At 48.5% G+C, this 13,595-nt stretch overlaps 1 protein-coding gene across 1 annotated transcript; it reads left to right on the plus strand.

Moving 5' to 3' along the window:
* Nucleotides 1–1,148: 1,148 nt before the first annotated feature.
* LOC135810649 (uncharacterized) lies at nt 1,149–5,558 on the plus strand. Its single transcript, XM_065324139.1, has 4 exons — nt 1,149–1,838; nt 2,054–2,564; nt 2,799–3,900; nt 4,229–5,558. The coding sequence occupies exons 1-4, from the start codon at nt 1,149–1,151 to the stop codon at nt 5,556–5,558; spliced, it is 3,633 nt and encodes a 1,210-aa protein (XP_065180211.1).
* The last annotated feature ends 8,037 nt before the right edge of the window (nt 5,559–13,595 follow it).

Raw genomic sequence — 13,595 nt, forward strand, 5'->3', positions numbered from 1 at the left:
GTATTTCTTCCCCTTCGACTTATGCCTGGTCTGAAGACCCTTAGAAACACCATCCACTACAAACTCCATAGAGGTTCTTGAAAGCATGTTTGAAGGTTTTGAAAAAACACTGGAGAGAGAGAGAGGGGGCTACTAGTAATTGCTTCTAAAAACTGATACTGAGGGTGGGCAGATCATAGCTATTTATACTCTGCAACTGACTAGCCCTAATAGAATACAAATGCATTATAATTGTATACTGTGAACAGGCAGCTGCGCAGCTAGTGCCGAGACTTGTTTACCCACATACCTACCAACATAGATAAACAAATTCAATATGCTCCTAGTCTGTTTTGCAGTCCGCGGCTGTCTTTGACATCTACCACCCGATTGCCCCATGCAAAGTCTCCTGAGAGGACCTATGAATACATGCAAGCAAATTCAGTATACCTCGAAGTATATGCATGTAGGATCTGTGAGATTGCACAGCAAAGTCTCTAGAGACACCCACTTGGAGATGTGGACGACGTCTTTGAGATTAACCTCCATTTGTGATGCAATGTTTGCAATTATAGAGTTGCATCCTTGATGCACATGAAGAGGTGTATGCGAATGGAATATTTGAGATTGCTCCAACTAATGGGATATGCTCAATATGCTCCTAGTCTGTTTGCAGTCCGCGGATGTCTTTGAGATCTACCGCCCGATTGTTCCATGCAAAGTCTCCTGAGAAGACCGTGTGATGCAATGTTTGCAATTATGGAGTTGCATCCTTGATGCACATCAAGAGGTATACGCGAGCGGAATCTTTGAAATTGCTCCAACTAATTACTTGCATAGCAAAGTCTCTACAGATAACAGCACATGGTGATAATGTCACAGTATACCCTGGTTCTGCTTGCAGATGTGAGCAATGTCTTTGAGATTGTCTAGATTCACATGTGTGTGTGATGCAATGTCTCCAATTATGACATCGTCATATGAATAAGCCAGTGACATGCCTCGAGTGTGCTTACCGGTGTCAGATGTGAGCGTATTGAAGTATATCCAACTAACACATCCATACTATTATCCATAAAAATAAAAACACGCACCATCTCTCAACTACATCTACATGCATAAAAACAATGGGGGTGCATTAGATATCTTCATAATTGTATAGAGGTGCGATGAAGCGTGTTAGTTCTTCTTCTGGTGAGGGTGCACCCTCACCAAAGCAATCGAGATTGAGCGTGGAGAGTGTCTTTGAGTTAAAGCGTACCGTACCGCGTGGTTTCCTAAAAGAGTACCGAGCGGATCTAGACGAGCATCACAGAGATGTACTCACAGTGCTCAATGGACTTGCACAAAATATGCGAAGTGTTTTGCTGAGGGAGTTGGAGGTGCAGCAATTTAAAACCGTTCTCGTGACCTGCATCATGATGGAGAGAAGCGATGCATCCGGAGCTACTGTGTCAGCATCGCCATTTTTCCGCAGTTCCCCCATATCCATTCTCAATCCACATGGCATTGATGACCAACTATCCAACGCCTTCGGCAAGATCATATCCAAGGTTGATGGGTGGCTCCAGGCTGGCTCCGGTTGGACTGTGGTTCGGGTGCGAAGCGTGCACATTGACATTGCCAAGTATCTCCCCATGCACGGCTCATCTTATCTACCTCTACCGCAGAAGATCTCCAAAACGAAGGGGGTGATCAACGTTCGTAATACCGATGATCAGTGTCTGAAATGGGCACTTCTATCCGCACTACACCCAGCTGAGAAGAATGCTCAACGGGTTACGAAGTACCAGTCGTACGCACAAACCCTGAACTTTGATGATGTGGACTTTCCTGCAACTCTTGCGGATGTGTATAAGGTGAGCTTGGATGAAGAATGAGCAATTGTAATCTTTCTAACCATACATCGATCAATGTGCTAGTGTATGTGTGCTAGGTGTGTAGCATGATTTATGTACATCAACCACATTGAGGTGCTGTTTCTGTGTGTGTGTGTGTGTGTGTGTGTGTATGTGTGTGTGTGTGGGTGTGTGTGCGTGTGTGTGCGTGTGTGTGTGCGTGTGTGTTTTGTTAGGTGGAGACTGCGAACAATCTAGTTATCAATGTGTTTGGATTCGAAGGTGGCTATCTCTTCCCATTGAAGTTGACGGACCATGAAAACGATGCCGGTGCCATCAACCTCCTGCTCCTACATGAAGAGTTGACAAGCCATTTCTGCTGGATCAAAGATTTTGATGCGCTATGCTATCATCTGAACAAGTGCAAGACTAGGACCTACTTTTGCATGAGGTGTTTATCCGGACACCGATCTCCGCAGACTCTCGCCAGACACCAACTGTACTGCGCCGACGCGAAGCCTGCTGTGATCAAGCTACCAGAACCCGGTGAGACGCTCACTTTCACGGAGAACAAGCGGAGAATGAAGATGCCATATATCATCTACGCTGATACTGAGAGTGTTCTCGCACCCAGCTCAGGGCAGCATGGAGCCAACACTGTTCGGAATGCAGAGCATGAACCCTGTGGCATTGCTTACATCGTAGTGCGGTCAGATGGAGAGGTGACGAGGCGATTTCTTTACAGAGGTGAGTTCACACTGCACAGATACAAATGCTGCTCTTTATTGTTTTTCATGCATGCCAGCGTTCAGTCTCTATACGTTGTAGAAGTAAACCATCATACTGTTACTACTAGTTACGTATGAATTGACTTGCCGCATTTCAACAGTCTATCTTCATATATGTATAGACATTTGATCTATATGTATAGACATGTATCTTATTTCTATTTGTGTTTGCGTGTGCACGATTGTTATGCAGGAGAAAACCCGATTGAATCGTTTTTCGAGGAGCTCGCGGGAGAAGATGAAAGAATCACCAATGACCTGCAGCACATACGACCCATGAACATGTCAGCGGAGGAACAGCAACAGTTTGAAAATGCGAATGAGTGCTGGATTTGCAGCGATGAGCTGGGTGATGATCGAGTGCGAGACCACGACCACATCACGGGTAAATACCGCGGTGCAGCTCACAGCAAGTGCAACATCAACCTGCGGATTACACCAGAGACTCACCCAATCCCAGTAGTTTTCCACAATCTGAAAGGTTACGACGCCCACCCACTCATTTCAGCCATTGGCGCCACCTCATCGGAGAGCACGACCTACATGAGCGGCGGGAGAAAGAAGACCAAGAAATCCGGTGAGATCAAGATCATTCCTAACAACATGGAGCGTTACATCTCCTTCAGCTGGGGGCGATTCCGCTTTGTGGATAGCCTATCATTCTTGAATGCTTCGCTGGACAGGCTGGTAAAGAACACACCGAAAGACTCATTTCACCATCTGAGCTCATTCTCTAGACTCACCCACACCAACATCAACGGTATGGATGACAGCAGCAGCAGCAGTAGCAGCGACGATTCATCTACCACCAACATTTACCATGATGATACTTCAGCTGATGATCTGTTTGAGCTGCTTACTCGCAAAGGAGTCTACCCGTATGAATATGTAACCAGTACAGCGGTGTTTGATGAGACATCACTACCACCCAAAGACGAGTTCTTCTCTTCATTGACGGAAAGCCACATCAGCGATGATGACTATGAGCATGCTCAACGCGTCTGGTCTGCGTTCAAGTGCAGAAACATGGGAGACTACCATGATCTATACCTCAATACTGATGTAAATCTTCTGGCTGACGTCTTTGAGACATTCCGAGTCACAGCCATGAACACTTACGAACTCGATCCGGCACATTACTATACTCTCCCCGGACTCGCCTGGGATGCCCCACTCAAGTACACCAAGGTAACCCTCTCTCTTCTGAGTGATGTGGATATGCACCTATTCATCGAGCGTGGTCTCCGTGGTGGGGTGTCCATGGCTTCACATCGTCATGGCAAGGCAAACAACAGGTATGTGCATGTATGTGTGTGTGTGTGTGTGTGTGTGTGTGTGTGTGTGTGTGTGTGTGTGTGTGTGTGTGTGTGTGTGTGTGTGTGTGTGTGTGTGTGTGTGTGTGTGTGTGTGTGTGTGTGTGTGTGAATGCATGAAATCCATCCTTACAACCTTTGAGTACTAGTATGTGTTTTTGTAAAGTATGTGTTTTTGTAAAGTATGTGTGTGTGTAGTCAGTTGAGTTATTCTTCTACACTGTGTGTAAAATCATTATGTGTCTATCTGTCTGTATGTGTATGTGTGCGTGTGCGCGCGCATGTGTATTTATACTCCCACATGCAACAGACGCATGCAGAGTTATGATGAGAGCAAGCCATCCACCTATCTCCAGTATTTAGATGCCAATAATCTTTATGGTTGGGCGATGTCACAACATCTGCCAGTATCGGACTTTGAGTGGTGTCCACCGACAAGCGAGCTCCTGGATAGCATCCTCACTCAAGCGGACGATGCCTCGCTAGGCTACATGGTTGAATGCGATCTCACCGTACCAGATCACTTGCACGACCTGCTGAACGATTACCCACCGGCACCGGAGAAGATGACCATCAGCGAAGAGATGCTCTCCCCATACCAACGCGAGCTGATGAAGAGTATGTCAATCACCGGACTGTCCTCACCTAAACTGGTCCCTCACCTCATGCGCAAGCAACGGTATGTGCTCCACTATCGCAACCTGCAGCTGTATTCCAAACTCGGGCTAGCCATCGACTGTGTGCACCGTGTACTACGCTTCAGACAGGAAGCTTGGATGAAGCCATACATCGAGCTGAACACGGAGCTCCGCAAACAAGCTGTCAACGAGTTTGAAAGAGACTATTTCAAGTTGATGAACAATGCCGTATTTGGCAAAACGATGGAGAATGTGCGAAGGAGAGTAAACATCCGCTTGCTGCGAGCAGACGATGATGAGGACAGGATCCTCACAGCCGTAGCCAAGCCGACGTATGTCAGACACGTCATGTTTGACAATGACCTCGTCGGCGTTGAAAACCGAAAAATCCGCGTCTCCCTCAATAAGCCCGTGTACATCGGAATGAGTGTACTAGATCTCAGCAAGGAGTTGATGTATCGCTACTACTATCACAACCTCAAGTCTCGCTACGCCGAGCGTGTGCGACTGCTGTACACTGATACGGACTCCCTCATCCTCCAGTTAGAAACGGATGACTTGTGCGCGGACATGATGAGCGACTTGGATGCGTACGACACCAGCAACTACGCCACAGACCACCCGCTATACAGCCAGGTGAATAAGAAAAAAGTAGGTAAATTTAAAGATGAGCTAGGTGGAAAAATGATGAGTGAATTCATAGCTCTACGCTCCAAGATGTACTCGTACGACGGTGAGGAAAGCGGACAGCGGGCCAAAGGCGTCAAAAGAAGCGTGACGAAGAAGTTCACCATCCGCGACTACGAGCGCTGTCTAACCGAAAGACGCACCTCTGCTCACCCGATGACTGCGCTGAGAAGCCACGATCATCACATCTTCACTGAAACAGTTACGAAGACCTCACTCTCGCCATTCGATAGCAAAAGATACATTCTTGCCGATGGTGTGTCCACGCTGGCGTACGGTCATCACCGTATTGCACCCTCGCACGCGCAACAGTAAACAATAAACTACCAGCATTGTGCATTGAGATTTTGACTAGATTTTCATACAGCTATAGCCATACATATTGAGATAGTGATGATGATGATGCAATGAATCTCCATGTTAGAATATCCAATGAATTATTTGTTAGAACTTCATCATGCTTTTTCAGCAATAGCGAATAATCAGCAAGTAGTTTTCTTTAGAGTTTTTCCCATTGATTGGTGCTGATCCATGTGTTGAACTTATCCGGATAGCCTTTCCACTTGACGAGGGATTTACCGTTTCTCTTGCGAAGCACTTTCTCTACCCGAAATCGGGTTTGTGTGGTCTTCTGCAACTGCTGCTCGTAGAAGCTGCCTATGATGGGTTCATTCATGAGGTCTCGTATGCGATAGGTGACGGGCTGTGTTGTTAGCACACGATCAATGATGAACACCTCTTCAGTCCAATTGGGTGTGTACCCCTTTTCAAAGTGTCGCTTGCTGACTGTGATTCTAACCTCATCACCTGTGCTGTAGCGGGGTTTTGCATGTGATCTTTTGGATGATTCAAGATGATCCTGAACGAAGGGTGCATTCGGTTCTTGGGAGGCTTCAGTGGGAGTCATCTTGATGCTGCGGTGCTTGCTGTCGTTGTAGTTGCGTACCAGTTGCGGTAGCACATCCACATACACATTGGTTGATTTAGCCGTAAAGTAGCGCCACATGCGTGATTTGAGTGTTCTGTTGAAGCGTTCCACAACGACTGCCTTGCCTTCGTTGTGGGTGCTGTACATGTGAATGTCGTTGTCGGACAGCCAGCGTTTGAATGTTGCATTGTAAAACTCTGTGCCTTCATCCACCCACAGTTTTCGAGGTGAACGTCCACTTTGTACGATGATCCTTTGAAATGCATCTCTAACACTCGCCCCAGTTTTCCGCTCCAGAGGCATCACCCACGCATATCTGCTGAAGAGATCGATGACCGTGAGCAGGTGCCGAACACCCTTGTTGTACTTGGCAAATGCTTGCATGTCAACTAGATCTGCACTCCAAATTCCATCCAGATCCTGTACAACAACTGCTCTGCGTGGAAAGCGTATGCGACGTGGTCTGTGCAGATCGTGTGCCAAACGCTCCATCCAGCTGTCATCTGTGTCCTTGCTGGTGCTATTTTTATCTCCACCAAGCGCTTCACCACCAGCGTCACCGCCACCACCACCACCACCAGCAGTCATGCTCAGCACCAGTCGATCGTTCTGAGTGGTGTCAGTGCTGAACAGGTTTGACAGTGCATGCAGGGTTTCGTCGACGCTACTGAACTGGGAAAAGAGCCGCCCGACCAGGATCGCATAGTGTCCACACACCGCTGTCGCAGGATTCTGCAGCACCTGGGTGTTTGTGTAGAGTGAGCAGTCGGTGAAACCCTCTGTGAAGTAGCGCTCCAAACCAGGCTCGTGATAGTCTCGTTCCATTCTCTTCAGCGTGCGTCCAAAACTGTCAAACACGAGCACGCGATCTCGCTCTCGGCATACTGTCAACCAGTGGTGTCCACCCTGAGGTGGGTCATACAGGGGTAGAACGTTGTCCGTGTTGACAATGCAAAACTCTCCATCCTGGAGAGCGTGAGGGAGAAGATCGTAGCTGGACACTCCTCGAAAGCCACTCACATCTCGCAGGCAATCCTCGATGTGCACATTGCTCAGCGGTACGTCCATTCCACGAGGTGTCGTGTATTGCTATTACAAGGAATTTCCTTTGAGTATATTGGAGACTTTAGCCAGGGAGCGGCTACTGTTTTTCAAGACTGAGATCACAAAATCTGTATCGTTAGTCAACACCTTGTGCAGACCGTGCATGAAGTGGTCCGGATTCATAAGCTGTGCTTCCAGGGTGGCGGCATACGTCTGCCACATTTCTTCCAATCCTTTGAACTTGTGGCCTGCAGATCCAGGGGTTGCGAGAGATAGTTGAACGATGGTCTGCAGCTTGGGTTTGAAGCTGGAGAAGCCGGGCATGAGTGGAGAGAGGCCGATATCACGCATGGCAATCCTCTCGAAAGGGTACTTTGACAAATAGATGCGATTCGTTTCGTTCACCAGCGTCATGTAATCTCTCCAGATCACAGCCTCCACGCGTGGTCGTGCAGACTCCAAAGCACCTGCAAACGTGGCTGGGTTGTCTTGGAAAAGCTGCTGCAGTTGCGCAAGAGCGGTGAAGTAGCTGCTTTTCACAAACACCATGGGAATGTTTCGCCGTGCTAGTTCATCTGAGAGACTCTGTAGAAGGATGCGATCAAAGTCGGAGTCCTTGGTGATGCTTAACGAGAGAGTAGAGGTAGGCATCTTCTTCTTCAACCTCACATCGGCGATGGACTCTCGAACCGCCCCAGTGCTTGCATCGTAGTTGAGAAGATCAGACGCAATCACATTCAGAACGGAATCATAGCTGATGAGGTCGGGGTTGTTCTTGAAGTGACGCTCATACAGGCTCTTGATGCGTGGATGCTTTTGAAGCTCCCCGCGTGATAGTCTACCCAACGTGTGATCCGGTATGTACTCCAGTGCCTTCTTGGCATTTCTCAAAAAGTTACCATAGCTACCGCCACCACCACCACCACGACCCTCGAACACATCGCGACGATGTCTGGTTGATGCTGCTGCTGGTAGTGTACCCACAACATCCCATGATGATTTTCTTCTTTTGACAATGTACTGCGAGTGTCGTTGCATGTATTCAAGGGTCTTCAATCGTTTCGTTTTCGGGATCATGAAAGCACTCTCATCAGATCCTCCAGTACGGGTGATACTCTTCGGGAGGCCCTTAGTGAATCGAACCGTGAGGCGCTCCATGATGATTACCCTAACTAGAAGGAGAATTTATTTATTATTCCAAAAAAAAAAAAAAAAAAAAAAAAAAAAATCAATACCCACTGCTTTGGTCACCACCACTCTATTCACACACATACACACACACACACACGTCTCCAAAATCACCCTTGCATTTCACATGCGGGGTAAACAAACACACACACACACACACACACACACACACACACACACCACATTTGATCAGAATGGGGGGGGGGGGGTGGAGGGGGGGTTGGGAAGGTGTATTTTACACAATCGCAGATGTAGAAAATTCATCAATCAGCAAGGCTAGCTATCACACACACACACACACACACACACACACACACACACACACACACACACACACACACACACACACACACACACACACACACACACACACACACACACGCACACACACACACACACACACACACACACACACGTATGACTTCAGAGAATCTACTATTCAAACACAACCTTGTATGTATCATCATTGCAATAGGTGGAATACTCGTTGCGTGAGCAGTGAATGGCTAGTATAGGACGTTGGCATGCAGTGAGAAGCTTTTCATACAGTCTAAACACGAGACCGGACTTGATGCACTGCCCACCAAACAGAGTGTTCAGGTAGCGCTTGATGTTGCTCTTGTCGGTGAAGCGAAATAGATAGAGAAAGTTGGCATTGATCTTCATATCCTTGATATTATCAAAGCTCTGCGACAGGAAGAATACGTTCAGCTTGTAGTGATGACTGTACATGGTGAAGAACTTGTAGAGACACTCGCGCTGATCACCGTGCTTGAGTGACATGACGCGAATATCATCAATGATCACATACGTGTGTGGCTCGATATTCATTTCCTCAATGTTCTCCGGGAGGGTGCTGTAGTGCTTGAAGCTCTTCACTCCCTCCAGACGATACTGCTCTGCAGGTGTGTTGCTGATGATCACCAGTCGCTCCGGTTGAACTTTGTTCAGAAGCTTTTTCAGGAAGTATGTCTTGCCCATGTTGCTCTGACCCAGGAACAACACATTCTGACCCCACCCGCGGAGAGCGGGTAGGATTTCTTCGAACCACCCCTTTCGTTTGTACTCCAATCCGGATATGGGTGGTGGTGCGTGCGAATCTCGATGTACCCTCACCGGTTGGATTACGGGTGGAGCAGGAGGGGGAGGAGGAGAGTGATGACGATGGTGGTGGTGGGTAGCATGATGCCTCGTCGCTGTAGATGTTACAGCCCCTCGACTAGGTGCGAACAGTGAAGTGAAGTCCATTGCTTACTACTTCTAGGAGGGGAAATATGTGATCAAATGTTGAATGTGGGTGCAATGTGTGCTGAGTTGCTGGTGCTGCTGCTGTTGCTGCCGCTGCTTGCTCTGTTCAGATTCTCTCTGATCTTGAGTGCGAATGGTGAGCTGTGAGTATTAGTGGTGGTGGTGGAGCGTCGTCTCGGAGATGATTTCCTCGACAGTCTTGCATGGATGTTGGATTTCACTCTGGATTTGGCTTTCGACTTGATTTTTTGAAACAAGCGTCTTCCGGTGGATTGAAGTTGCTCGCCCACCAGGTTCGCTGTACTCTTCTTCTTCCTAGACCTTGTTGTTGTTGTTGTTCTTTTCCCACGTGTCGCACCTCGCACTGTGGGGTGGGCTCTTCTCCCTGAGACTCGCGATGAGTTGCGAGATGTCTTCCGATTGCCTTTTCGCATAGTATGATGCGTGCGTGCTTTCTTCTGCTTTGCCTTTCCATCACCAAAGACCTTATCCACCACGTTATCACCCACAGAAGCAAGTGCACCCATGGCCAATGGGATGCCCATGGATTTCAACAGTGGCAGACCCTTGGCCAAGAGACCAGGGGGTATGGACAGGCCACCACGTTGCATGATGGGATCACGCATCGACTTCATCTGTCTCTCGATGATGTTGCCACCACCACCACCACCACCATCTTTACCTTTTCCCAGCAGCATCGGTAGCAGAGAGAGTCCAGCTAGAGCCCAGGGAAATCCACCACGTTGCATCGACAGCTCACGCTTTGCAGGTTGGGACATGTGCTTCTGCAACTCACCAGGTCCGAGTCCGATCAGATTACCGAGCCAGCTAATGAAACCACTGCCACTCTGACGCTGAACTGTGCTCAAGTCACCACCAGTAGCGAATCGCTGCTGCGTAGCTAAATCACCACCATCCATATCTCACAGACATCTCCATGTGCATCGTATCTTTATCTTAACACAGAGAAATTCTTCAAACCACCTCGCTCTTGATCCCCCTCTCCTTATCCATGGTGTACACGTACTGATCCATACAGAGCATGTTGATCTTGATCGAGGTGTCGGCATGACTGGGTAGTCTGATGGGCGAGTTGTTCACAGCGCTGAACTGATAGTCGATCGTGAGATTACCTCGAGCTTTTTGATTGTCCACCTGTCGATCCAGGTTCAAGTTGATTGGTATCATGAAGAAATGGTTGCAATAGTCACTTGCATTGATGGGGATCTCCATACCATACGTTTTACCCAGGAACTCGCGAACTAGATTGTAACCACGCAGGTACGATGACTTGTTATAGTCGTAGAAATACGTCCCATCATCCTCGTTCTCGGTGCAAGTCCACTCGAACTTGAGAGGGCTGTCGAAGAGCGTCTCGTCGTTGATCATGATGCGAAGCTGCGATAAACCTGCATGAATCATGGCCAGACGGTTGTGCGAGTGGGTGGCAGCACCCGTACCGAAAGCCGGCTGATCTCGGGATTTCAAATCTTCAAAGTAAATGATGAACTTGCGTGGAATGTCTGCATTGTGTAGGAGTTCGATTGTTCCAGCGTCGTCCGTGATGCTCTTTTGGATCTGTCGAGCACACCACGTGTGGAAATACAACTGCTTGGAGAGGCGCATCTGATCGACGTACGCACGATCCATGCGATACGTAGGCACAACAAAATCAAGCTGAGTGAGCTCGATGGTGATGTCACCGACGCTATCCACACTGTTGCCACCTCCCCCCTTATCCGTAACGATCAGGTATCGAGATAGTTCGGCCTGAGGTAGATCAAGCTTAATCTTCACCTGTGTACCAGGTGGCAACCAAGAGTCGTCCACGTTGAAGAATGGAAGGAAAGGACGCATCTTGTACTGAAACCGTCCGGATTGCGTGCGTACGATGTTCTCCTGCACGGTGTTGCTGAATGCCTGCGTTTCAGAAAGGAGCACCCGAGGCCTTCGTTTTACTTTAAAGTCATCAGCAGTGTCGTCAAAGTCATCACCATTCACATCATTCGTTTCGAATGCATAGGCTCGTTTGCGCTTCACACCGTACTGGTAGTCTTCCAGGTGAATGCCCTTCAAAGCTTTCCGTGGGTCCAGTTTTTGAAGGCCGAACAGATCCGAGTCGGAATACTGGAGCTTGGATACATCACTCTCCATGAGACTCAGCACGTGCTGCACGCTTTGCATGTCCATGATCTTGCTGGACTGAGTCACTTCAGTACCGTTTAGTTCCACTCTGATGTTCTTGAAGAATGAAAATGCGGGTGAGGTGGGGCACACCCAGTGTGGATAGTCCCGACTGTTACCACCGTTTCGTCCATCTTTGACGCTGTAGCTGAACTTGGCGATGAAGTAGCTCTCACCCAAAGCCGTAAAGTTGGGTGAAGACATATCCAGTTCATGATTCAGGGAGGGTGGAGATCGATCGGCGGATGAATAGAGTACAACACTGCGCCTACCCTCCAAAAGTGAGTACTTTTTTTCGTTTCTTTCCAATATGCTGCTCTGTACGACCTTTGAGCTGTTCAGCAGACCTTTAAACGCATCGGGGATCTGGGGGGGTGATGAGCTCCTGTGCCATTGTTGCTCTTCTCCTTCTTTGCTTTAGAGGAGAAATTATTTTCAACACACTCGTCCTCCAGAGACCCATCCACAAAATCACGTGCTCCTTCGTAGATACCCTTCAGTTTGACATGCTCTTCACTGGTCAGCACACCATCCTGCAAGCACGCACCCAGCTCCATGGTGAATGCATCTTCAGCCTTGTCCCATCTCTGCTGTGAGAGAAGGAGCTTCTTCTGCAGACTACGATGCGATGATACGTGCTTGCTGACACATCCGAGAACAAAGCTGACCAGGGTTGACGCTAGCGATAGTCCACCCACGATCCGCCTGTCCACATCGGCAAACACCGTGGTCTGACCAGCACTCAGAGCAAACTGCACACCGAGAAGAAGGGCTAATAGGATGTGCCCACGCGCCAAGCTCTTTTCAACCGTGTGAATTTTGTTTTTCTCCGAAACCTTTCGGTCTTTGATTTTTCTCAACAGTTGACGGAGGTGATCCACACGGAATTGACCCTCGAGATTAGCACCACCACCACCACCACCACCACTGATACCAACAGAAACGAGGTCGACAGAAGTGCTTTTCACTAAAGCCATCTCTGCAGTCGTCTGTTACTGTACGGAGGAAATCTTTTCGATTCGCATGTCCAGGTAGATAGGATAGCCTGGTGTGATGAGCTCACCAGTGTTGAATTTGAGCCAGAAGGTCATCTGGCGTACACTTTCGTTTTGAAGCATGATGCGTCTGTCGCTCTGTGAGAACACATAGTTGTTCACACCGTTCAGGGTTTGCACGAGGAACGTTTTCACAACTCTAGAGTCCATGTTATCCTCATACTCAATCGATGGGCCGATGAGATCTGTGTACAGCAGAACCATCCTGCGTCCGATCGTAAGGTCCACTGCATGTGGAAGAACCTTCACACCCCTCATAACATAGCGCGTCTCGATCTCACCCACACCCAGCAGAACACTGGGCGAGTCGTTCTTCAGCACGCAAGATTTCCCACTTGGTGTGGATACCGTGAGTCTACTGCTCAGGCGTGAATACATGAAGGTCACATCCGAATGTCCACTCGTCGACAGAGCGGCGTTGATGATGGCGGCGAGTTGCTCTGCATCCGTGTAGGTACCGGTGGTGATGGACACTCGATCTTCGACTCCACTCTGTGCATCCACCACATACAGTTTGTTGGTTCGATCGCTCACGTTCTCAACGTGCAACTCGAACTGTGCAGAGTCCAAATGGAGTGTTTTACCTCGCGTGTCGAGCTCCTTGACGTTCAGGGTGAAGTTGGGTGTGTACCGCCCGCTGCTTACAGCAGCGACGTTATTGGTGGCAGTCAGAATGACAGACATCGTTGCTTATAGGAAGAAAAC

This window comes from Sycon ciliatum, chromosome 2 (assembly GCF_964019385.1).
Source record: "Sycon ciliatum chromosome 2, ocSycCili1.1, whole genome shotgun sequence".
In the NCBI taxonomy this organism is placed as follows: Eukaryota; Metazoa; Porifera; class Calcarea; order Leucosolenida; family Sycettidae; genus Sycon; species Sycon ciliatum.

What these genes read in the sequence shown, in the direction of transcription:
- LOC135810649 (XM_065324139.1), top strand. Translation starts at nt 1,149, where the DNA reads ATGAAGCGTGTTAGTTCTTCTTCTGGTGAGGGTGCACCCTCACCAAAG. An exon ending in GAGGCGATTTCTTTACAGAG is followed by an intron (nt 2,565 to 2,798) that starts GTGAGTTCACAC and finishes ATTGTTATGCAG; the next exon opens with GAGAAAACCCGATTGAATCG. An exon ending in CATGGCAAGGCAAACAACAG is followed by an intron (nt 3,901 to 4,228) that starts GTATGTGCATGT and finishes CACATGCAACAG; the next exon opens with ACGCATGCAGAGTTATGATG.